This window comes from Centropristis striata, chromosome 13 (genome assembly GCF_030273125.1).
Source record: "Centropristis striata isolate RG_2023a ecotype Rhode Island chromosome 13, C.striata_1.0, whole genome shotgun sequence".
Classification (NCBI taxonomy): Eukaryota; Metazoa; Chordata; class Actinopteri; order Perciformes; family Serranidae; genus Centropristis; species Centropristis striata.
Window position 1 is genome coordinate 12,454,285 of NC_081529.1, and position 27,070 is coordinate 12,481,354.

General features: G+C 37.9%; 1 protein-coding gene across 9 annotated transcripts in view; it reads right to left on the reverse strand.

Moving 5' to 3' along the window:
* Nucleotides 1–27,070, reverse strand: part of cacna1aa (calcium channel, voltage-dependent, P/Q type, alpha 1A subunit, a) — a 145,943-nt gene that overhangs the window by 52,555 nt on the left and 66,318 nt on the right. For all 9 annotated transcript variants that reach the window (XM_059347446.1, XM_059347449.1, XM_059347451.1 and 6 more), the window contains exons 13-26: nt 23,717–23,829; nt 23,472–23,603; nt 21,201–21,273; nt 20,740–20,857; nt 18,831–18,898; nt 18,506–18,612; nt 13,292–13,342; nt 11,249–11,414; nt 10,420–11,054; nt 9,077–9,423; nt 8,825–8,960; nt 7,194–7,323; nt 6,311–6,370; nt 6,040–6,146 (exon numbers count right to left, since the gene is read on the reverse strand). In XM_059347446.1, the coding sequence (XP_059203429.1) occupies nt 6,040–6,146; nt 6,311–6,370; nt 7,194–7,323; nt 8,825–8,960; nt 9,077–9,423; nt 10,420–11,054; nt 11,249–11,414; nt 13,292–13,342; nt 18,506–18,612; nt 18,831–18,898; nt 20,740–20,857; nt 21,201–21,273; nt 23,472–23,603; nt 23,717–23,829 (2,243 nt within the window). The remainder of the gene's footprint in view (nt 1–6,039; nt 6,147–6,310; nt 6,371–7,193; nt 7,324–8,824; nt 8,961–9,076; nt 9,424–10,419; nt 11,055–11,248; nt 11,415–13,291; nt 13,343–18,505; nt 18,613–18,830; nt 18,899–20,739; nt 20,858–21,200; nt 21,274–23,471; nt 23,604–23,716; nt 23,830–27,070) is intronic.

The following is a 27,070-nucleotide window of genomic DNA, read 5'->3' on the forward strand; positions in this document are numbered from 1 at the left end:
AAACTCTCTCTCTTACTCTCGATGACTAAACTATTTCTATCAACTCTAAAACTAGGATAAGCAGGTTTCACAGCATTGTTCAAACAGCATGGAATCTTGTCTTGTGGGCCATTTTGGCAAAGACAAAGATATTTTAGCGAGCATTTCAATCAAGAAATGCTGAGCCAAAGCTCTTTCACTTAAGCACGACGTCACTTTGGCTTTCTCTGTAAATGTGTGAGGAAAAAGGAAAAAGAGTCGCGCTGAACACTCTTGGTTAAGCTAAAAACTCAAAAATTCAAGTACTGTAAGTGAGCCTGCCAGGTGACTTACTCACTATGCACTTTAATACCAAACTCCAGTAAATATCTAATTAGATTCCAAAGGAACAAAACAAGACATAACCGATTCTAAAAATAACAGAAAAAATAAAACCTCTTTACTTAAATAACTTGGAATATCATGGAAAACCTAATGGTAGTTTTAACTCCCTGCCAGGATTTTCCCAAATTTCTCACATATCTGGACTGAAAATGAGGTTGAAGACATTAAGGTCCAAAGTCACTGACAGTGGTCCTAAGGGGAGAAGCCAGCTGTTTGTACAGCTGACTGTATCATACAGCTGTTATAACAGATGGTAGACTGCTGGTGTGTGTGTCTGTGTGTGTGTGTGTGTGTCTAGACCTTGTGTGTGGAAGTGAGCACACGTGTATGAATGCTTGTGTCTCTCTATGTTTTTCACCTTTCCCAGAAGTTTCCTTTTGCTTTTACTGGACTAACTGTATTTTTCAAATCTGTGCTATTCAGTTGAGGACCTGATGCAGCAACTACAGGTTTAGTTGTGTTTGAGTCAGAGCTGTTCCATGGTGAACAATGAAAAAAAGGGACAGACAAGTACAGAAGTCAACTGTGGACGGATGAAAAGGAAAGAGATGTGTGATCAGAAGAACAGGCGCTGAGAGTGCAGAAGGAGGAAAATGAGGAGGAAAAAGACAGAGAACTTTACCCGCCGCCGCTGCTGCTGGTCCAAACGGAGAGATGAGAGAGGGGTGAGAGACAGCGAGACAAAGAGAGACAAAAAAGACAAAGGGCAGGAGAAAGAAACAGAATGGGACACAGAGAAAAGAAGGATTTCGAGGGAAAACATCCATATGAGAGACAGAGAGAGAAAAAAGAACACAAGGCCTACTATTTATCAGATCCGCCCTCCCAGCTATAAACTACTGTTGTCAAATCTAACGCACATGCACATAAACACTCAATGTTTAGACAAAAAGTGTGACGAGAACACAAACTACTTGACATGACATTTCATTACTGATGGCTTTACAGGCCAGACGCTATTGTTATTCAGCTGGGAAAAATCCCTGACTTAGTTGTTATTGATTGCATTAATAATTTAATTACATTGTACTGTAATTCCACTTCAATGTCCCAAATGTAATTCATTTCAATTTGGTCAAGAACCACCTTTTAAAATATGTAAATTCTCTGGATAAGTACCTCATACAACCCCACTTCAATAAATTGGAACTATCCCTTTAAATCAATATTAATGAAGACTGCTAGAAATGTGCTCACCTAAACACTAATTTTAGGCACAAACTGCCTCCTACAACACACATATATCAAGGTATCTCTGTAAACTAAGTCAACTCGCTCAGTTACCATGGTCTCTGCGTCAGCAGCCTGTTTGGACATAAATCTAGGTTTGGCTGCAGAAATATGCAGGACAGCAGCACAAGCGGTCCAAGACACCAGCAGCCCTCAGACCAGACTAATTGGATTAAAGGAGCGATAAACATCTCCATTGAGACTGCTGAGCCTTTCTGGAGTGCTGTTTGATTTCCACCAATTGAATTAAGGCACTATCTGGATGTGTATGAGTCTGTTCTGACTGGTTCGGATCTCCCTATCAGCCATTAGTGTCGTTAACCCCTATCGTAGTTAAATCGGACTTTATTGGTTCAACTGGCTTAATTGATTGTTATGAGAGTTGTCTTTATGTTAACATACAGCATGTACCAGCCCTCTATTTATTAGTCAATAGTTAACATTTCCCTGGGATGTATAGACAGAGGTACACTGTAAAAAAAGATAAACAATAGCTACTCAATAAAATTGAGACAACAGATTGCACACAATATTATTAATTAAATCTAACTACGTTACAAGTTGAGTTAATAACAGATTAACAGGAAGTGCCTGTCAATTAAAAATGGACTAATTCTATTGTGTTTGATTCATTCAAAATTCTCTTGATTTAGAATTACATACACATAAAGATTATATTTAATGTGATCAGAATAAGTAGATTCTATCTCAAACATGTTTATATTAAAGTTACTTAAACAACTGCCTCAAAATCAAGGACACATTTATATTACTGTACTTATTAATACATTTTATCAAATATATTAAGTAAAATGAAATGACTATTTATTACAGTGTAATAAAGGCCCACATATAAAGAAGTTAGAAGACAGAAGCACATAGGTATAAACACACAAACAGAAACACAGACAGGTTTATGTGTGCCACACAACTAGAAATTAGGGGAGAGAGAGTTAGTGAACAAACAAAAATGATTCAGAGAGAAAGACTGGAGCGAGTGCCAGTCTTAGAGATGGGGCACCACCACTAGAACCCTGGAGCACCTGCCAAGTTGATATGATCTTTATAGGACACTTCATTTCACATCTCCATGCTGGCCTGCAATCACTAGCATCATTCCGCTGCATGAATTAGCAGTAGTCGTTTAATTTGTTGACGCCTCCTTTGTATTTTGCAAATCGTTTTTTTTCCTCCTCAAGAACATAGTACTGTTTATACCTGACATTTAGCTGCAGTTAGACACATTCAGATTGTCATTTATACTACCCTACAAAGCCTAAGAACAGTAACTACATTTTGGTTAAAATTGAGTTATAACTAAAAATGAACTCCTTGATGTTTGTTTTAAAGTTTCAGAAAAGAACTGGAAAAGCTGAAAGAAGACAACAACATTGTAGTTACTCTCTGTTTTGGATTACCATTAGAACCTTTTTACAGCAATGCAGTAACTATGTTTTTGGGGTCAAAGGTCAAATAATGATTTTTTTTAGCATAAAAATTACATTATCAGTACATGTAGAAATAAGTGCTATATCACTTATCTACCTATAACCAATTAGGCTGGCAAAGTAAAAACACGCTAAAAAACTTTAAAGCAGTTTTTTCTCAGTTTTACCTTTTGCGTAGTTACTGCACTTAACCTTTGTAGGGCAGAAGAGTGTGTAGACATTCCTTAAGGTGGCACTCCCTGAGAGGAAATGCCCACAGGGCAGCTCCCCAGAGAACTGTACCTTCAAGGGCTTTTTTAAATCTTTGCATTCACACTGCCAATAGGCACGCTGAAGTGACGTAAGCTGGCCAGCAGTTAGTACAGGAACGCCCTTTTTTTTTGTATTTCCCCAACCGCATATATGCTCAATAAAGCCTGGACTTCACTGTTTTGTCCATTTGTCCATGTTTTTCCCACTTCTTGTAATGCTTTTCGTTCACGATTCACAAGATTTTTCCAAATGGCGGTAACCTGTGCTGCATTATTTGACCAATCAACGCACACTTACGTCACTCAAGGTTCCACTTGTGCTGGGAGAGTACTCTGAAATAGGAGCTAAACAAAGTCACTCAAAAATGATCGTTCCTAGTTTTTGCATTGCGGGCACAATAAAAAAAAGGGGGCTATTCTCAGAACTATTGTTCTCAGAACTATGAAAAAACGAAAAAGCCTATTGTGAGACCATGTTGATACTCAGAATAGGTCTCTAAGAATAAGAACGCTGATATTTTCATTGATGCTACTTAACATCAATAGACAAATCCCCCAGAGAAGGTCAGACATACTTGCTCATTAATTGGCAATGATCTTAATATATCATTGTGCAATGCAGCCATAAGACATGAAATAAATAAAAATAAATCCAACCATGAAATAGTATATTACATATAAGGCATCCTAAAAAAATAGTAAATGCATTGATTGAAAATAATTATAAGTGTAAATTTATAATTATGCAATGGTGGCTTATCCCTTCCCGTTAATGGATGCTTGCCACAAACTACAGTGTAGAAGCACCATTGCTTGTTTCCCTAAATACCCAGTGGGGACATGTACCCATGAATTTTAAGAATCCATACTAACTCTGTAATGAGCATGGGTAATAAGGTTAAAGTATGCATTTTCCCAATGTCATATGTTTGCGGGATCTTTTCTTTCTCTTATTCCTAGTTGACCTGAAAGAACTCATTTGTGTGGACATTTTTTCGGCCAGCAGGATGAGAAGAAAGAAGTAAAAGAGATGTCGGGTGTTGCTATGAACGGTGAAAGAGGTGAACAAAGAGCAGAGGAGGAAGGGGAGAGAATTATGAGTAATTATTTTGCTCAAGACTTATTTAACTGAACAACTTAAGGCTTCACGGAAGTTCAGCTTCCATAGATTTAAGGTGATTTGAGAGCTGAGTGATCAGGAGCAAACTCCAGACGAAGGTTAATGTTAGAGGGTATGCTGGGATGCTGGGAAAATGCAAAGTGGAGGGTTTTCTTTGGTTTTGACTTGGTAAACATCCTAGCAGCTTATGTCTAAAAGGCATCAAGAGTTAAGGTGGTACCAAGTACAGTCCATCATATGCATTATGTTACATGCATTCAATTATTTAAGCCATTTCCATTTTAAAATGGCCTCAAGTGTCCTACATTTTTCAAAATGTTTGGTGCTTTATCATCCCAGTGTTAACTATTCTGTTCAGTCTTTCAAGCCAGATCTTTTACTCAAGGAGACTTTCTTCAACTCTCCATCCTAGCCCGCCAACCTTAATTACCCAACACAAGAAAACGGTTTGATGCCATGCGATATGAATGGTGAAGGAGCAAGCACACAGGGTTAATGCTCCCAAAACACTCGACTTACAGCCATTATAATTAACTTAAGCCATTGCATTCACATTTCAGCCCTGCATCACCAATGCATACATTTGAGAGAATTGAAATTGGCCACTTACTTGTACCGTGAACATGTGGCAGGATCAACAAAACTAGTCAATCAGTTTCTCATTTTCTCTTTTCAGATATCATTTCCTCTTTTAACCACCATGCACACACTTCCCCACTCAGGTGTAACCCACACACAAGACCCAGACAGATCAACATGTGTGGGGCATGTATGCAAAGACACTATTTTCTCCTGAAAATACAGAGTGTATTTCTAAAGTCATGAAATAGGATCAAGCACAACCTTCTATCTCTGCAGATGACTTGTGAGTATTGGTGTCACAAGTCACAGCATTATCATTGTAAACTTATTGTACTGTAGATCTTCAAACCTAGGCAATGCAGTCCTGAAGGTCTGCTTCAATTTATATTCCCCCATCGATGCAAAAGCATGGGAGCAAATCCTAAAACAAACAAGTCATGCTTTAAACAGCATAGTGCTCATAATCTACGCCCTAACATAACCCAGTTGTGCAAATTTAGCTATGTTTTATCCTCACAGTCATGCATGAGTAGGGTACCTGCTTTGCCGTGGAGAAGGGTGTGTAGATTTTTGAGAGCCAGCTCAGCATGACCTGGCCAGACTTTGCGTGGGGCCTTTTACTCTAGAACGCCCTGGGCACTAAAGGGTTACAGGTGCAAAGGGTGGTCCTCACCTCTCACAGGGGGTAAGAAGAGTTGGATAGGAAGGGGATGCTGGGATATTGTTTTTTTTTTTAATGTTGCAGTGTAGGGGGTTGGTGGAGGGGCTTAGAAATGGGAGGACTGTAGGAGCAAAGTCGAATGAGAGGCAGAAGAAATGGCCAACTGTAGAGTATTGGACATTTGTAAGAATATAGAGAGAGACAGAGAGAGAGAAAGTATGAAAGAAAGAAGAGAAGGCAGAGAGTGTCAGGTTTAAGCCATGGATGAATAAAGAAGGACCGGGGAGGCTGTACTCCAAGGTGCCAGTGAGGCAGTAAATAAGCAGGAGAGGAGCAGCAAGGAGGGGAGAGAGGAAGACAGCGGGAAGCAGGAGGAAGACTTACGTGAAGGCGAAGGCCACCAGAGCACCACTAACCACTATAAAGTCAAGGATGTTCCACAAGTCCCGGAAATAAGAGCCCTGGTGCAAGACCAGGCCCAGATCCACCATCTAATGGAGAAAAAACAGAGCTAGATTAAAAGAAGCAAACCCCTGGATATGAATGTGCAAATTGGCCTTGGTGTTGAATTAAAAGTGTTTAGTCCTCATTTGGGCTGGGGTTCTCAATACTTCTGGAGGAAGCTGTTGATTCTTGATTTGGGACAGTGTCTTACCTTTATCAGCATCTCAAATGTGAATACCCCTGTGAAGACGTAGTCGAAATAGCGTAGAACCTGCACAAAGAGAAACAGGGAATGATTCGCTGCTGGATCCAGATAGTGGAACATAGTGCCAAGGGGATATGCCCAGTAAGATGATTTTCAAATAATAGTAATAATCTTTACATTGGTTAACCCTCTGGAGTCACCAATCATGTCAACATTATCAAATCATATGATTTCTTCATGATGTCATAGCATAAAAAAGAAGCAGTGTGTTTCCCTGACATCAACTTCCCTGTAAAATGCTGGCTTAAAACTCCATGCCAGTTTTTGTTTGATGATGACAGGTCAAGTAAAACCAGAGATAAGGTCAAATATATTTAGTATAAAAATATAGAACTAGATTTTGTCCTCATTTTACCTTTTTTTATGCAACTTGTATCCACATTTGCAACATTTTGTTGTGTTTCTTTGGGTTCAAAATGTTGATACAGTAAGTCAAAGTGAAAAAATAATGATCAGGTCATAAAGGTGAGGTTGTGCTGATAAAAAAAGGTACCGACATGACGTGGTAAACATTATTTTAAGAATTATATACAGGCAGAATGAAAAGGATTCAAAAATGGCCAAAATAGCCTCAGACTCCAGAGGGTTAAATAATGGGTTTTTTTGTTTGTTTTTTATATCTTAATACAATAAACATCTGATGAGATACTTCATGTGATTTTTTAATTTATTCATTAGTCCAGCTCCACACATAAAGAGGGCCGGAGTGACACTACGAAGAAAAAAAAGAATATTAAACAAAACTCTATACTGTAAAACATGTATAGACAACACATAACATTTCATGCAACACAGGCATTGGTAAATAAATGTGCGTCGACTTTCTTACATTGTTGCGAGGGGATTCGGGCCAGACGGGGTCTTCAGCAGCCAGGGCAATACTGCTCATGGCAATGACCAGCAGGATGCACATCTCAAAATAACGCAGGGTGCAGATGTAGTGACACGCCCGCCGAAACCTAGGAATAGACACAGCAGACGCATTTATTTTTCTTGCATTTGTGCTATGCATACCACTAATTTTGGTTGTTTAATGTTTGCTGGGCTGGTGCTGGTTCGTAGTTGGTTGCAAACCTTCTCAGAACCTGTTTGCTTTTCCACAAGCTTGAGAGCCACGTCATCACGTCTGTATACATCTCCGTACATGTATAATAACAACAATGGCGGACTACATTGTCTCTTTACAAATGTTGCTCCTGGCTCTGCGAGCCTACACTGGCATCCAAACACCACTGGTACAACACATTGGTGCTGCTCGTCTTGATCGCTAAGGATGGAGATTACATTTTTAATAACACTGAACGTAAGATGTTAATAGCTGTGTTTCGACTCAGGCCACACCATCTCAAAAGTCCGCTCACTCTGCGTGTTTCGACTAAGTCTAAGTTAGCCCCCAGAGGGATTTAGAGACTCTGGAGGTGATGTATGGTTTTCACCGTCGCTAACTGTGCACAACGTCAGCAGCTGAAAGCAGCATGGCTAATTATGCACAGAGTGCCCGCTTTTTATAAACATTGTGATTGTGAATTAACGGCATCGCTAACTGTGCACAGAGTGTCTGTTGCTTGTTGTAAACAAACAGAGATCGCTAAGTGAACAACTCCTGTAGCAGCAGCACATACACACTGTACTTCTACAGGGCTAACTGAAGTTAACTGCTGCTAAAGGTGGCTCTTCTTAACAAGCCGACTCCTTCTTACTCTTCTCAACGAGCCGCTAACGAGCCAGAGTCGCTGGATTTGTCTCCAGTTGCTTTCTTGAAAAATAGTCCATAAGGGGGTCTGAATAGTCGCTAAATTTAGCAACAAAGTCGCTAAGTTGGGAACACTGCTTCGCCGGCTTTTACAAATGGCGTGTGTTGAGTACTACGTCATATCGCACTTGGCGATCTATCCAATCATCAACCAGGATTTCAACTGCTCGTAATCAAATCAGGGGCGTTTCGGCGAGTGTGACCCGCCTCATTCCAGCTAATGTCCGGGTATTGCCCGGTAGTGGAAACAGCCCTAGAGTTAGCTTTTTATTATGAGGTAATGCTTGCACCCTAACATTAGTCTGCTAACAATAGCCCATAGCGATCACATTTCAGTTACACAAATAAAGTAAAGTGGATGATACACGTTTCAGTAAGTCTTGTCGGTCACGATAATCCCGTGCCCAGCCCCTGACGTAAGCAATTCATAGGTTGAGACCAGCAAAGAGTTGTTGCCGCTCTGAAACCAGTTTTCCTGGCTGAGACCTTTGGCTGTCAAACTCAAAGAATTGGTTTGAGATTAGACAGCAGCACCGGAACTGCCTTGGTCGAAAAGGGTTTTTAGTGTGTGTGGTCATACAAGTTATTACAGTAAATAGTAAAAAATATATGTTTGGTAGATACCTCAAGAATGCATTCCTGTGCATCAGTCTATGTAGTATTTCATACAGTGTAGTGGAGTGTCGGTGGATTTATTTGCCACTTACGGATTGGTGGTGGACAGGATGAACATGGAGCTGAAGGGAGGCATAGGCCGGGGTCCTCCTTCCCCTCCCTTCTCATCATCATCATCATCCTTATCCTCCTTGGCTGGCAGGGGCTCCGTGTTGGCATTCTTATTGACTGGATCAAAAAAGGCAGAAGATGGCGTGAAAATATGCAAATTTGTTATTTAATAAAACAGTTAAAGAAGAGACAAGCTATTTGAAAAACACAACAGACACTTGATGTGCCCTTACCCTGCAGTATGGCATTGGTGGAAGGAAAAATTGGCATGTCTACAGCTGTGTAGTCAGGGTGAGGCAGCCTGATGACACTGTTGGTACGGTGATGGGCGATGCTCCCGTAGCTATCCAATGTGACTAAACTCCCATGAGTGCCACTGTTAGCAAGATGGAGGGCAGATCCAAAGGCAGGGGCCACCGCGTGCTTGGGAACTGGGGGGTGACCATCGCTGGGTGGGGTAGAGCCAGAGACCAGTTTGGTATTCATGAGGTTGTCCATATCCTCACTGTACTGGCTGTCCTGCCTGGAGAGGCTCTTCTGAATGGGCCGTGTAGTGGAGAGGTTAGGGACACTACAATCCCTGGCAAGAACGAGGAAGGGGAAACAATTGGGGTTAGAAAAAGAGAGTTGAGATAGAGAGGAGAGAAAAAGCAGAGATGATATCCAGAGAAAGGTATGACAGGTATACAGTGAAGAGGAAAGAAATAATGAGGAGAAACTTTTTGGATCAGAAAACAGTGTGATGTGGTGTTCATTTTGTCTGCTATTTTTTTATCTGATCTTTGTCTTACTCCTGTGTCAAATATTCTCAGTCATCCTGTTTCAAGTTTTAGTCAGATCAAGGTCCGGGCATTTTTTTCTTCTTAGTCAAAGAAAACCATAACTATTTTAACATTGACTTTTGAAATGTAAGACTTTTTTTACTCATTTGAACATTCAGTCAATCTAATTTAGCAAAAATATCCAACTATATTGCGTGTTGATATAGACCAGGGGTAGGCAACCTGAGGCTCCAGAGCCACACGTGGCTCTTCAGGCCATCTGCATTGGCTCCCTGTAGCTGTGAGAAAAAAATTATACGAAATAAAATGGAATTGCTTTACAGTAAAATTTTCATTATGGTGTTGGCCCAAAGCTATTTGTATTCTTCACTTTTAAAAATGTATAGCTTACATATAGCATTATCATTTTTTCACATTTTAGTCAACTTAAATGTGCATCATAGCTTACAAAAGTGTACACCCTGGCACCTTAAGCTCTAATTTTTGTCAACTTCAAGGCTAGTTTTGAGTTTTCCATAACTAGGCTAGCTTTCGATTTCCAAATTTGCACTTGGGTTCTCACTACATTCTGACAAAATCATATTTATAAATGCCCATTATGACCTATTGGAAATACTGATTGTCTAATTAAGACTTAGTAGGCTGTTTCATCTTCATTGTAAGGCTCCAAATTAGGTTTGCGGCTCCATTCCAAAATTTTTTGTCTGTTTTTGGCCAATTGGTGAAGGTTGCCGACCCCTGATTTAGACAAATGTCTCAGTCATTGTTGCATATCATTATATTTTTGGACATACTTCCTTCTGTGCTGGCACATCCTCTTTCCCTCGCTGTCCATTTGGTTGCCATGGCGATTTCTTCTTGGCCTCCTCTCAGCGCCTTCCCCAGCCCCCTCCTGCTCTCCTCCCTCTCCACCTCCGTCAACCCCTTTGCTCTTATGTCTCCCTGTTTTTCCAGCTCCTCCCCCGCCGTCCTCACCATCCTCCGCGCTTTTTCGATGTGACCTGGGCTTCCTGTGCTCCGACTGCCCTCCGCCTCGACTGCCGCTCCGGGTGTGGTGATGGCGCCTAGACGGCCTCTCCTCTGAGCCTGGTCCGGGAATAACCGTCGCATCCAGTCGGACGTGAGAAGTGTGGTGGTGGTGCTCGCCTTTACGACTCCGCCTGCTCTCTGTGGACTCGCCCCGCTCCATGGGAGGCCTGACTGGACCCGAGCCTCCTCCACCGCCACCCCCTCCTACTTGGCCGCCGTGTTCGTGGAGGCGTGTTTGTCTGTGGAGCTCGTCGGCAGGATGGTGCTGGCTAAAGCAGCGGTCGGAACTGTTGGCAGTGGTCTTGTTGGTGTTGTTGTTGCGGTTCTCATGGGGGTCAACCACTAACGGTCGATCCAGGTGGGTTTTCATGTCCGGACGGATGTGACGTGAGAAGTTCACCTGCGAGGAGAGGGAGGAGGAGAGAGGGGCAGCATAGACACAGAGATTGAAGACATGGAAACGAGGAGGAGGCAATATAAAGTTCTAACTCAAAAAATGACACCAGGTAAGCAACATAAGTAATGGTCATCATTGCCGTCACTTGTGTACACTGATAGCACAAGTCTAGGGGCTTTGTTTGCCTTGTCCTTTACATTGTTGTGCTCCTCCCTCCCTGTCCTTGCCTTCCAGCGTTCGTCAGGGTCCAGCTCGTTATAGAGGGCCTCGCGGCTGGACACCAGAGTCTGCCTCCTCAGCTCCTTGGTGCGCTGTTCCCACACTGACTTGTTGATCCCCTTGTGGTTCTTCTGTTGCTCCTTACTGCAAAATGAAGGATGGAGAGGGAGGAGGGGGATTGACAGCATTAAAGACCTGTTTAAGGACTGATGTTAAAATATAGACACAGACGTCAGAATGATGTGAAAACCAACACCAAAAATATAAGTACATAAAAATAGCCAGGACATAAAGACACACTAGGGGCCACAGACATTTAAAGGGTAATTTGGCTGGACCTATAGAACGAGGCAAAACAAATATCTTGTTGTCTACACAGCTTACCAAAGCACCGGGCAGGACAGCCCTACTTTGGTAAACCGTGTGAGGACACAAGGAGGATCACACTGAGGCAAGGTCAGAATTTGGTGTAATTATCTGAAATAAACCTATCCAAACTAAAGAATACACAATTTAATTAACAGGCCTTATGCACTCTTAAATCTCCACTAGGCTTAACCCTCTGAACCCTGCAACCAACCAGTGGGTTTGATTATTTATTTATTCATGTTGTTTTGTTTTGTTTTTTAAGGATTATTTTTTGGGCATTTTTCATGCTTCATTGAAAGTGGCAGATAGAAAGGGGAGACAGGGACCTCAGGCTGGCAATACTCACCATATCGCAATACTATCGTATCGTGACTCAAGTATCGTGATAAAATCGTATCGTGGGGCCTCTGGTGATTCCCACCTCTATAATTTATGTTTTTAAATGAACAAAATGTCCATGTGTTTCCCACAGTCCTTGAATATGGAAAAATTAAAACTAAGCTTAAAATAGAATTCACACTCCCTCTTGTGTGTGTTTTAATCTGAGTTTCACTGTTCTTCGTTGACAACAAACAACAACAAATTGTTGCGGTAGCCGGTCTGGCTGCATGTGTGTGTGTGTCTGCTCTCATATGCAGTTATCACTGATAAATCCTTCCTGACGGCATTATGGCAGAAGCGTAACAGCCGTCCTCTGATTTCCCCTTAGGTTACATTGTTTTCCTAATATTTGCAATACTTGTGGCTATGTGGAAAAATATTTTATATATAGATTCCAATATTTTGTATTTTTTATCAAATACATAATCAAAGAAATTCAACTTTTGTTTCTTTTTTATGATTAGTTGCATTATATCTATTTTACACTGCATAAAACACTGTAAAATGTTTGTAGAAATTACAGTAAATCCCTGTCAAATTTAATCAGGAATAGGGTGTAAAATTTAAAATAGTATACCACCGTACACTGTAATAAATGTCTTGTCCGTGTTTGTAATAAAATATACTGAAATATACATCACTGTAATTTTTGCATTTACTTTTTCTCACTGTAAAATGTACTAAACATCATATCTCTAACAAATATATACTGTAATATTTAATGGTAAAATCTTTAATTTATGTAGCATTTATAAAGTATTTTTTTGTCAATTATATGGCAAAACAGCGTTTCTTTCAATGGAAAAACTTTTTATTTTTACAGTAAAATATGGAATAAAACGGCTTGGAATTCAGAGGGTTAATTGAATGGAAGTCGCAATAATCACAAGAGCCTTTTTGGGTTGCAATGACTGAGTCATGTTTATATCTATGTGACAGAGAAAAACCCAAAAACTGTCAGTGACCACCTTTCTTACCCTCCAAAACTGCAACCAGTAATCAACTTTTACTCCCTTTTCTCTCAGGGCCAATAGTCAACCACAGTAAAGCAACAAACCGTACTGCGAGGTGCAGGCAACAGAAAATATACTCATAAAAAAAAGCCAACACAAATAACAGCTAAAGAAAGCCAGGAATGTACTTCATAAAGAAGTAAAGAACAAAAGGGACAAGGAAAGGAAGGTTTTCTAAAACACAAAAGAAAGCAGGGAATGGTTGTAAAGTCAATAAACAGAAAGGATTCAGAAATGAATAAACAAATAAATAAATACCAGTCCAGAAAGGGGTCGGTAGCGTTGTGACACTCACTGTGTACTTTGTTGCTGAGGAGGGAAACAGCTGGTGAGTGAGATGGCACGAAAGAACAGAAGGAGGATTTCATTCCAAAATGGGCTATCCACCCAACACTTAAAACAGCCAGCCTGCCCCGACAAATGTCACTTTTTAAAACTGTGCTGTAAAAACTGAATTACTACTAAGATAAGTCAAATAGATTCCAGAAAGGCAAAAATGTAAGAATTGTTTGCCAAAAAGATTGAGCATTTTGGAATGCAACCCTTCACACACAAACATACACACACACAAAACACACGCGCTCACACACTCACACACACTCACCTCTGCAGTTTGTTCCATTTGTGAATCTAAAACAATCCTATTTATTTTTCACTGTCCTCCTTTTTGCAATCTCACAAATTGCATCTCTCTTGCATCACTCACTTATCCTGCATGACTACTGCTGTTCTGTCCTCATCATTCTTTTCTTCTTTTACCTTATCTTTCGAAACTCCTGGCATTATCTATGATGTTCCTATATGTTCCACTGTATCTTTAACGTTCTAAATTTCAATGTTCATGTTTTCAATGTTTCATGTTTTTCTCCCAGTTAATGCCACACTTGTTCGACTCTTCCTTATTTCTTTTCGTCCTTTTCCTCCAGTGTTAATATCATCTTCTATAGATAGCCGTTTGCCTTTTTCCCAATTTGATATCACATTCAAAATTCTCCTTTTTATATTTAATATTCCACAAAAAAGTATTTCCCTCATTTCCAGAACAGATTATGTGAGTAACATAGATGAGAACATGCGTTTGCAAAGATATTGCACTAAAAATGTAATGTACTCAGACTGTTCCCACCCAAAAAACAACCCAATAGATCATTAGTACAAGCAGATTATTACAACATATATTTACTATTATTGTTAGGCAGCAACCTCTAGTGGCTGTAGTAATTATGACAAGAACAAGGGAGGAAGTCAGGTGACTTAGCGACTACGACTGCGCCACGGTCGCCGTTGCTGATCGCTGCCACTCTAAATAATGAGAACATTTCAACCGGGAGTGCCCCGTAACGTCTCAGCAGCGTCCCAGCCGCGGCTCTCTGCTTCGCTGCTCGAGCATTCCGTATCACATTTTTTTTCTCCGCGAGCTGTTGCTAAATCGCGTCAAGCTCAACAGAGCAGATCGCACCAGACAGAATCAACGTAATACACTTCCGCTTTCTTTCAAAATAAAACAGAATATGCAGTTCATGCAGCCTGAAACTACTTCACATCAACATTATGTTATGACCGGATCAGCAATCAATCAATCAAAGGGTCTCAGAGGATCGGTTACATGGACGACGAGAGTCTGATTGTTTCTTTTTATATGGATAGATGGTCAGATCAACAGATCTTCCACGTCAGAGAAGCAAAGTAAGCTGTTTGTTGTTGTTGTTTACTTTATACACACAGTTTATCTCGGGATCTTGCGGTCTCCCGTACGTTCAGGATTATCATGTGTTCTCATTATCTCGCGTGTATACGGCTGGCTCGCTACGCTGCCGTTCTGCGCCCCAATCCCCAGTTAGTGTCCTGTGTGCAACAAAGATCAACATGGACTTATTTTAAGCAAAAATAACTATGTAAACACCACAAATGTAATTACTATGCAAGTACCTCAATTAAATTAGAATGTCACATATACTTATGTACTCATGTACAGAAGTTATGGAATGCACGTCTTTTCCTAAACCTAACCACGTAGTTTTGTTGCCTAAACCAAACCAAACTGTGACAATTCATGAAATTGATCACATGTTTAAACTGCAACTATGGTTAGTTGGAGCCCTAACTAGGAAACCCTCCCGTGGGTTTTAATGGAGGGTAGGAACAAACAAACTATGTGGTATGTGGTACAAAGGGTTTACGCAAAGTTATGAGATTAAAAAATGAGAACCTATTATGCTTTAGAGCAGTTTAGCACAATATCAAGACTGACATCACAAGCTGTAGTGCATTAACTACTGAAAACAGTTGTTAAACTCTCTCCAGCCTTTTAGACAAACAACAGTTAAGTGATTAAAAAAATGGATCCACTAAATTGTTTCTGCGCTCCAACAGTCTCTTAAGGGTGCACTGTGTTGTCAGTTTGAGAGTCCTGGTTGGAGTTATGCAGCCTTACAACTGTTTTCCATGGGTTTTATGTAGCTTTCATGGCGGCCTCCTTCTTGAATCTACCATAGAATATCTTCTTAAGAGATTCTTCATGCTCCACATGTCCCCAAGTTTAAAATCCCTGCTTGGAAAAACAAGGACTTTCTCCATTGGAATTTCAATGTCCTTCCTTTTATTTAATACTACAGAAATGAGGGATTTGGATTTACACTGATACAGAGGAATGGAACGCACACTGCAGCTCTACATTCCTGCAATACATTGGGTTTTTTTAAAGACAGTTAACAGTTAACTAATGTCTATTTAAGAGTCTGCTATACAATCTTCCCTAGCCTCTTAGTTTAAAGGATTGTTCTACATATAGTATGTGCAGGGTAGGTATTTAGGCAAACAACCTTCAGTATGCAAGTGTAGCTTCTCAAACTAATCCCTCTCTCTCTCTCTCTCTCTCTCTCTCTCTCTCTCTCTCAATCTGTCACACACACATAAACACACACACAGATACATGTTCACTGTATTGACATATACATATTTTAACTCTTTAAGACTCCCAGGTAGGGCTGGGCGATATGGACCAAAAGTCATATCCCGATATATTTAGGCTGAATATCAATATAGGATATATATCCTGATATTTATATCTCAAAGTGAGAGCAAATGTTCAGTCAAAGTCAAATATGACATATCACAAGTAGTTTTATTTCAACTTTTTATTTAAGTGAACATAAATACTGTATAACAACAGGAGTACCTTTAAAAAGAAAAAAAAATCAAAGCTCCATAAAGTGCACATTTAAATAAAAAATATCTTAAATAAAAAAAGCCTATGAAATAAAATAGGCCAATCTTTTTCTGAAATAAATATATTTATATGGGAAAAGAACAACGAACATTAAAAAAATTGCTAAATATGACAAACCCTAGTAAGGGCAGCATTTATATATGAAGAAATATTTTTTTTAATCTATATCGACGCATGCAATATGGTCTTATTCCATATCGCATTTGAAAATATATCGATATATCTTTTATATCGCCCAGCCCTACTCCCAGGTGAAGTGTACTAACACAAAACACACAAATACTCACAGCACAGTGAAGTACAGTACATACAGTAACAAGAAACAAAATGATGAACACATTATGAGCATGTGTATGTTTGCGTGTGAAAATAGTGTGTGATATAGAGTGGGCAGAGGCTGATGTAAAGGTCAGAACTGTGTACGTGTCGTGTGTGTGGTATTTCTAAGCAGACGTGGGCCTCCCTGTTGTGCTTTTTTATGGACAGACCACAGAGCGGTATGTGTGTGTGTGTGTGTGTGTGTCTCTATGAGTGAAGGTGTGTGAACTTTACCAGGAGTGAAAGGAAAGACCCCTGTGTATACAGAGAAAAGGGATCAAAGACTCTGACTCTCCTGACCAGAGGAGGCCTGGCCCAGATCAATCCAACACTGGCTTCTGTGTGTGTGTGTGTGTGTGTGTGTGTTTGTGAGTGTGTGTGTGTGTGTGCATCTTTTTTTCGTACACTTTATTAAAGTTTAATTTAGTCATATCTTTTATATTGTAATATAGTTTGGGCAAGCACCTTTTCTACTTCACTCCACAGAGTTTTGGTTCGTCAGAAACGTTTTGTTGGATGGAACCAGATCTGAGTCACATGCCTCATCTGGACCTTCAGATACTTACTGTTCATCACATCAATATCTCTCTAATATGTGTTTTTATTTATAAGGTATATTCAGATCATGAAAACTTTCCAAAGGACTTTCAGACTTATTTTAAATGTAATTCTCAGGTTGACTCTTATCCAACGCGACAGTCTTTAGATCTTCATCCTCCAAGATTTCTTACATGCAGAGGTCAATTTATTGTTCAATTTAGGGACTAAATGATGGAATAAATACCTTTTTCCCATCTGGCAAAGAACTCCATCTCTATAAAATGTTTCAAAAGATGTCTAAAAGCCCATTTAACTGCTGTTTTAACATTCTAGTTCACACACAAACATACTTTTATAACATGTTAAATTTTTGCTTTTTATTGTTTTTGTTATAACTATTGTTTTTGTTATATCATTATAACTTGTTGATGTTATACATATGTTTTTTTCTATTATCAGTTTATTACTTTCTTATAATTATGAAATTTTAGGTGGAGGCTTTAAATAAGCCCATCTGGGTTTTCTGCCTCTTGCTGCACTTTACACTTTATGTTTTCTTTGTCATTTTATGTTATTCTAACTGTGCAAATAAAATAAACCTAAAACATTTAGTATGCACAAAAGAGCGTGACAAAGAGAAAGAGAAATAAAAAGAAGAAAAGAGAGGCAGAAGGCTGACAGAAGGAGGGAGAAAGTAGTGTGCATGTGTGTTCGAAGAAAAGATTCAGGAGGTTAGTTAGTATGAATTAAAAACATGAGCTTTTTCAGCATAAAAAATACAATTTGTTGCATGTTCATTATTTTTATTAAGTTGATAACTTATTTCTAGAAGTTGATCAAAATTAAAAATGAAGAAAGATGTCATAACTCAGAAGTATATTGATTTTGGATAAGCATTTCTGCCTTCACTTAACAAGGAAAAGTATTAAGGTAATGAAACTTAATATTGTATTACAATCTGTCTTCTCAATAAAATTGAGGTAACAATTTGCATGGACTTTTCTGAGTAGAATGAAACTAAAATAAAGGAGTTATAGCAATTCATTAAAATAAATAGAGTAATTTGACAACTTGCAACTTGCATTGTAGCGAAATCCGTGTCAGTTTCACGAAAATTTGAGTGATTCCGTGGCTATTCCACGGATTTTGAGGTAAGCAAATCCGTGGCTATTTCATGGATTCCTGTGAGACCAGGTTGGTGCAGTATAGTGTGCTATCTGCAATGTGCGTGAATGGTGCATAAGTGCCTGACTTGTGGTTGCTGAATACATTTCTTTTAAGATATGTGAAAATGTTCCGCCCCAAAATCCCTGCTCGGTGTGAAAATGTTTTGAAATTGATATATATAAAATGGGAGTGCAACAATAATAGAGACAGAAACTCACGCTGCAATGGAGAGGTTGGCAGCAGACAGTGGGCTGACTTCAGCCACCTCCTTGGCTTTCTGCAGGGCGATCTTCTGACTGGCAGCCTCCTCTTCCTCCTGCTCATCCTGCAGAGAGAGAGCGAGAGAGACAGAGAGAGAGAGAGAGAGAGAGAGAGAGAGAGAGAGAGGGCAAGGAAATCAGGAAGGAAATCAAAATTGAGAGATAAATGAGGTGGAAATTGTGAAAAAGAGAATTTGTTTAGTAGAGGAGCCAAACTTGTGATTTATAGAGTTCAGAGAAGAATCGGTTCTGGGATTTTAAATAAAATTGGACTGCCGTGTACCTTAGTCAGTTCCTGTGCGTTGGCTAAATTGTCCACAGCGATAGCCAAGAACACATTCAGCAGAGTGTCTGAACATCCAGTTAAAGGAAAGCCAACATAACTGAAGAAAACAAGAGTGGTTTAATAATTTTTTCCATGACTGTATATTTAAGTGTAACAGAAGTGAAAGTATTTAAAATCTAAATTAGATCCAGATATTCATACATGTTAAATGCACTAACATGGTAGAAATGCAGCATTAAAGTTTAAAAAATGGCACTGCTCAGACATCAGATCACTGTGAACAATCCAAGTTTGTGACTCGGCAATCATTATACTACTTTCTTTCTTTACAGTTGTCTGTATTGTAAGCAACAATTATTTATAATAATAATATATTAATTAATTAATTAATAATAAACTCAATTCTCAATTAATATTAAACTCAAGTATTGTACCCTTGAAAAAAAAAAAGGAAACCCAACATGAAGGGGTTTGTTTGTAGGATGTATACAGCATGCACATATAATAATTGACTAAAAAAAAGCAGAATTGTTAGTTCTGGTAATATCTAATATATCCATGTTATAATAACATCCTTGTTGTATTAGGGCTACTGTAGGTAGACAAATAAATAACAGAGCTGGGGGAGGGGTTGAAAATTTCAAGATTTAAGTCATATATTTCCAGGAAAAATAACCTCTGTGTCAAGGTTATAATAGTTTTGGATTTTTCATTAGTTTTATTTTTGTTTTTAAATTCAGTTAGTTTTAATTAGTTTTTAGACTGAGTTTGCTAGTTTTAGTTTAGGTTTTTTTTTCTGAAAATGCTTAGTTTTAGTTTAGTTTTTTTTTCTTAAAATGCTTAGTTTTAGTTAATTTATTTTTTCTTCTGAAAATGCTTATTTTTAGTTTAGTTTTTTTTCTGAAAATGCTTAGTTTTAGTTTAGTTTTTATTAGTTTTAGTTTTTTTGTAATGTTGGGTGCCACATTCAAAGAGGTCATAATAAATTTTGCCTTTATGCCCTTTGGTTTATCCATCTTAGCCCCAATAAAGTTATTAAGTCTTACAGTTCTGGGTGTTTTGAATTGTGATTGGAGTGTAGACATCCCAGTCTCAGTAAACATATTCACCATGTGTTCCTGCATGTTCACTAACCAGCAGCTATTTAGTTGGAGCTAAATAAATACATTTCATATCAACCAAAAAGGATTATGCATTGTTTCCCCAATATGTATTCTGCCGCCGCAAAAAGAAATGTGATCTGTAATGTGATGGTTGAATTGAGGACTTTCACTTGCACACAGTGAAAGCACAACATCCAAAGTTTACAGAGTGTTGCTCCGGCGACACTTTTACCATTATAACTAAACGTTTTGCGCTATCGGGAAAATTCCAATGTGTCAATATGATGTCATTACGGTAATTTCACTCACGATTCTCGCAGAAGCCCACAAAGCAGGAATACCCACACTCAGCGGTGGAGAAATAGAAACACTGGATTATTTATGAAAAAAGTTGACAATGATGAAAACGAAGGACATTTTCACTATAATTTAGTGAGTTTTAGTTTTGTAGCCAAACAATACAGTTTCAGTTAGTTGTCCTTTTTTTTTTTAAACTCTGTTTTTTATTTTTATATCGGTTACCAAAAATGTTTTTTCAATTCTAGTTTTCATTATATCGTTTTCCTTAACTATAATAACCTTGCTCTTAGTTAAGTCAAAAATGGAAAAAAAAATCTAAAAAGTTTCTTGCCATGTATTATGCCTGCGGTGGAGTAAAAAAATATATACTTTGCAATTGGATCTGAAGCCTTTGCTGTGAATTCGGACTGTTCAGGAAGTAAACTTAAATTGAAAGCACAACTGCAAATGTCTTCATATACAGTAAGTGTGAATGTTCTGTGTGCTTCACTGTCAAGGGATACAGTTGCCAAAAAGTGTGAGCACGATGAAGAAGACAGAGAAGGCCATGCCCTTGTTGACTCCGCCCTGAGACTTGATGCCATCGTACATCACCATGTTCCAGTCCTCACCAGTCAGGATCTGGCAACGCACACAGACACACAGAGTCAGACGAGGCCATATTCTCTCTGAGTACATGTAGCTGGTATGCTTTGATATAAACACAAACACATAATATGTATTCATCTAAAACTTTGTCGTCAAAACACAGTCATCCTCATACATAAAGACAAGCTTTAGCACAGTTAACGCATGACATTTAATAATTAAAAGTAGCATTCTACATTACTTCCTCATGTGCAAATCCTCTTTAGTCTTTAATTGTTTTATCCTGATCCAACCCTCATCTTCTCCTCCCATTCTCCTTCTCTCCCTCCCTCCCTCCCTCCCTCCCTCCTCCCTTTACATCGTCTCCTCTGCTCACCTGGAACACTGTCATTATTGCTGCGGGAAAGGTATCGAAGTTGGTCGGAGGAGTGCCATTTTCAAAATTAAACCTAGCAGGGGAAAAATCGAATGGGTGAGAGGGATGGAAAAGAGAGGGCAAAAACACAGAAACATCTCACAAGTACATGTAATGTTTTCAGGTTATTTCAATTAAAAAAATGAATAAAACAAATCGAACAATTTACAGAAACTAATGTCTTGGTAAAACATCAGATATGAAACTATTGTTGACAAATATTTGATGGGTGCATTACTGGCAGCTGGAAAAAAGGCCCTAACTAAAAGATGGATGTTGCAGACTGGACCTACAATTAATAATTGGATAGATGTGACAATAGATATTTATACCATGGAAAAGGTAACTTTTTCTCTCAAACCTAAAGTTAGACATATTAATGAAACATTGGGAAAGATGGGTGCAGTTCATCAGACCTTTAAGACTGCATTTTGTCAAGGTAACAAGCTGAAGAAACGTCCACTTTTTATTGATTTCCACTGTATCTCAGTGATGTAAATACAACTGAATGATGCCCAACTGCTACAGACAGGCCGGGACTTTAACGTGTAAATTAAGATGAATTAATTACACATACATTAACGCGTTAAAAAAATTGACGTATTTTGATCTAACTTATTTTTGCACCACGGGACTTTTCTCACTGGACAAGTTTCGGGCGGACCGATTATACTGGAACACCAACTAGCATTCATGAGTTCAGACAACAACAAACCACAGTGAACATGAAGGAAGAAGCTGATGAGACGCTTTGGTTGGCCCTGTGGATGATGGGACATTTTACTACAAAAAACAATTAAAAAAAAACGACTGGATGGAAGCATCGATAAGAGCATGGTTGTGTTGCTATGCAACAAAGGAATTCACATATCACCGCAGCACATCCAGCCTCAAGTATCATCTCAATGCTAAACATATAGCAGCTAGCGGCTAGTGTGGTAGCTTGCGTGGATTGTGTTTTACTTCAAAAACCAAAGTATTATAGTTTACAGAAGGTCTACCTACCTTTAGGCTACCTGAATTTCTGAAATGTACTATATTTCTAAATATGCTATTGCTACACTTAATGGCAAAAATTGCACTGGTCTGTTGGACTTGAACAAAAATAAACAATATTTGTGTTGCTTAAGCTTATGTATTCGGTCATTATTCAATGGTATACTAAAAATCCATGTGAAAAAAATTACTTCTCATTGTTCTCAGGTCAAATATTTATATGCGATTAAAATGCGATTAAGTTCGATTAATTAATTACAAAGCCTCTAATTAATTAGATTTTTTTTTTAAATTGAGTCCCGGCCCTAATTTATTTATTCATGTTATGTATTTACTTTTTGCCTCCATACCCCTCTGGATGAATTGATTGATTGACTGACTTTATTTAACCATTCTTGATATAAAAATATGAAACAGCAACCTGTGCTATACGTTATATAAATAAATAAAAATAGTCAGGGATGACACAATAAAGCCCTAAGGCTTATTTCCATTGTGGTCCCTATAGGGACTATAGTACCTAACTACAGTATGTAAATAGTTAAATTGTATGTTTTTGTTTTTTGCTTTCCTTTACATATTCTATTATTAAAAGGGAATGGACAATGAACATTTGGAACAAGAAGCTATTGATACAAAACCCTTGGCTCTGTACAATTTTGGGTAACACTTTACAATAACCATCATTTATAAATGGTAAACAGATAGTTTATTAATGTTTAATCATCATTTATAAACCGTATATAGGCCATTTAGAATGTTAAATACATAATTTATTAATGTTTAACTAACTATATCATTTATAAATGACAAATAGGTGGTACATTAATATAAGTTTATAGCTACTTTACCATTAACAAACAATTCAATTATAATTAATAGTTTTAGTTGCACTCATAATAACATTTTTAACACCATATTAAGTATGTTAATGATTTTGAAATTATTCATATACCTTTAAGAAATTGGTTGAAAACATTAAACGATTAAATATGTATAGCACTTTGTAAATGGTTAATAATTGGTCTATAAACCATCTGTGACCATTACTTAGTTGGCTATTGTAAAGTGCTACCCAATTTTGATACTAACAACTGTAAATCCATTTGTACTTGTCAATTGTTGTGAAATGTCCTAATGAAAAGATAATTACAAGAAAAAATAAACTATTAAAGAGAAGGGAGAGAAGTAGAGAGAGAGACACAGAAAGAAGAAGACAAGGTAAAAGACACTGACTGTCCCCCGAAGAGCTGCATGCCCAGCAGGGCAAACACAACGATGAAAAGGAAGAGCAGGAAGAGCAAGCTGATGATGGACTTCATGGAGTTTAGCAGAGAGACGACGAGGTTACGCAAAGATGCCCAGTACCTGTGAAAGCAGACAGAAAGTGTGCGTTTAACTGACTGCAATGTTATGTCCATTACATGAATATAAGAAATACAATAAAAACTCTAATAATAATAATAATGCAGGAGACTCACTTGGTGACTTTGAAAATCCTCAATAACCTGAGAGCTCGCAGCACACTGATGCCAAACGATGTGCCCGGCTGGATGATGGACCACAGCACTTCAAATATACTACCACATATCACCTAATACAAACACAAGCATATGAGGCATGTGGTTATTCATTATAAAGAGTAAATAGGGTGATTCTCATGAACATGGTACAGCTCCTAGAGCATTGAATACATATTTTCTTTGACCCTTTATAACATATACAGTCTAAAGTTACTGTTTAATATGAATTTATTATCTATTTGAAAAATGTTAAGGTATTTTCTGAAATTTTTAGAGACACTGGGCTGTCAGAACTCTCAACACTCAGAACTCTCAACACCCACACAGGATAAATTAATTAAAAGGTGCAATAAAACGGACATGTGCAATACAATTGATATGTGCAAAACATAGGCCTACTATCTACCTCATCTATAAATCATAGCATTTTCAGTAGCCATTTATTTATTTTTATACTTATTTATTACATCATTACATGTCCTTGTTCTTGTTTTTGTCCTTTTTTAGCTCTGTATTTTTTAAATGTTTTTATTGTTTTGTGTTATGATTGTCATACCTTATGCAGTGGCACTTTCAATTACGTTGTATAGTGAACTATATAATGACAATAAAGACTATTTGATTTGATTTGACTGATTTGACACAAGCACGAGAAAAATTCATTACCGTAACACATTTTTAAATGGAAATAAAAAACAATGAGGTCAATCAGTTTTGTTTTGGGTTTTTTTCTTTGGCAAGCACTTACATATGCTCAAGGGTAGCTGGTATCACCAAAGTGTATTTTAATAAAATATACACATATTTTAATTCAAACAATTCTATCATTACCGTAACATCTAACCATTTTTTTCTCATCAATTTCATTCAGATTTTGTTCTTTACACATTGTTGAAAACCATTATATTTGATAATATTCTGTTAAATTATACATTTTTAAACAAATGTATATTTATTTTTATAAAGTTTATTAAACATTTATTGTATACAAGTGTGGGGAAACCATGACATTTTTATCTGGACGCATTACGGTAATGAATTTGTAAATCGAAAACATGTTCAAAAATGTAGAAAATGTTATTTTTACCACAAAACAATGAATTGTGCCTCATTATGGCTATATTGTTCATTCATATAAAAGTGAAATATATTCAGTTTAATAAAGTATATCCTTATAATCTTCACAGACATAACATAAGACTGGCTTCATGACAATCACCCCAATAATGTGCACACATCAGCATATCAGCTGTGCATGCGGTCCCCATGACATTACATTACACCATACTGATCAGGGACCAAGAGGATTTCTGCAATTGAGTGTCCTAATTGAAGAGACAGTTGCAGGCTCTCCCCAGTTCAGTTGCTGTCATTCCAGGGGACACTTCTGTCATATCTAATCTTTCTTTGTCGTTTCACAGTTCATCTTCTGGATTATACACCATTTCATGTTTGGACTGTGTTTTCTTTTTTCCTTTTCATATCTGTGCGCATCCTTAAGAGGTGAGTGCAGTATTTGGTTTATTTCTGTGTGTTTTGTCGCCCTGTTTTAATTCTTATTCTTATTCCTGTATCATGTTTATATTGCTCAGTTTATTTCATGTTTATAATCAGTGGCGGTTCTACATAGGGGCCTACAGGGGCCACTGCCCCTGTGAAGAAGCCTTTGGCCCCTGCTGTGGCCCCTGTGTCAAATTAATAATAAAATTATCAATTTATAACGATGAACAATGGAACGATTCTAACCTTTTTTTTGTTCATATATATATATATATATATATATATATATATATATATAGATCATTCTGACTGTACTGCACTTTCAAAATAATAAAAAGTGATTGTGCACAAAAATGAGTAATGCCATTGTCATACAAAAAAAACCTGTTATTGTTGGCGAGTCTCATTATTTAAGTCAATGTATTTGTATCTTCCAAATATACTTAAATGAGATGTTTAAATAAGCTAAAATAATGATTTTGAATGCTTAAATATCATCTTTGCCATTTTTTTATGTGCTTATGTGCCCCTCTGATTTAACACTGGCCCCTCCTTGGCCCTCACAGTAAAATTGGTCAAGAACCGCCACTGTTTATAATGAATATATGTGTAGTTTATGTCAGACTTTTCCCTCCCGTTAAATTGCACTGTGAGCACTGAGGCGTCAGTTAGGGACTGTTTATTTATTTGGTTTATGCTTTTCCTCAGAATTATTCATTGTTGTTCAGTTGCGTCATCATATATGTTATTTCAAACTTGTTTATATCATATCATATTGTTTATTTATTACTGTTTCAGATGTCTAAACTTTCATATTTGTTTCCATATTTGTTTTTTATCTTTTCAGTTACCACACAAATATCTATAGATGCATATAATATCTCATTCTCATAAGGAGTGTGAGAGTCATTGCAGTGGACAGATCACCAGCATCATATTCATGTTCTAACTGGACAAACTGTGGAGGTGTACTGCCACTAATAATCATTCAGATCCATCATACAAGTTGACAGGAGTCTCAAGTTTGGTGAGTAGCAACCAACACCTCTTTTATATCAGCACTGTATGAGGTCTTAATGTCTGAGAATTACTTAGGAGTCTTAATTGATGACTCACTCACCTTCAAGCCACACATAGAAAATCTTGTAAAGAAGCTGAGGCTAAAATTGGGTCTTTATTTTCAAAATAAGTTGTGTTTTTCTTTTAACGTAAAAAAGAGTCTTGTCACTGCAACATTTTTATCTGTGTTGGATGACGGAGATCTTTTGTACATGAATGCTGCTGCTCAATGTCTTAGAATGATTGGTAGGGCTTATCAGCTTCTTTGAGCTTCATTACTAACTGTAAGATTATGAATTATACTCTGGGGTAGGATGGCCTGCTCTGGCCACTCCAAGGGCTAGTCATTGCTATACTTTACTTTATAAGGCAATATTGGCACTGCTGCCTTTATACATTTGCAGCTTAATTACTGTGAGAAATGCTGGATCTTATTCTCTTCTTTCACAAGATCAATTGTTGCTTTCTGTCCCTTCTGCTCGTACGGAGTTGGGTAAAAGGGCATTTGTTTATTCTGAACCTTATGCTGGGATATGCTACAGAAAGACTGGAAACTAACTGACTTAGTTTCTTTGAGCACTTTTAAATCCAAACTAAGAGTTATTGAGGCCAATTCCACAACATGCACGTGTTTCTCATAACAAATTTAAGGTCTGTGTCTTATGTAAATATGTAACTGTATTTAGTGTTTGCTGCCTCTTGGCCAGGGCCCCCTTGAAAAAGAGGTTCTTAATCTCAATGGGATATTAAATG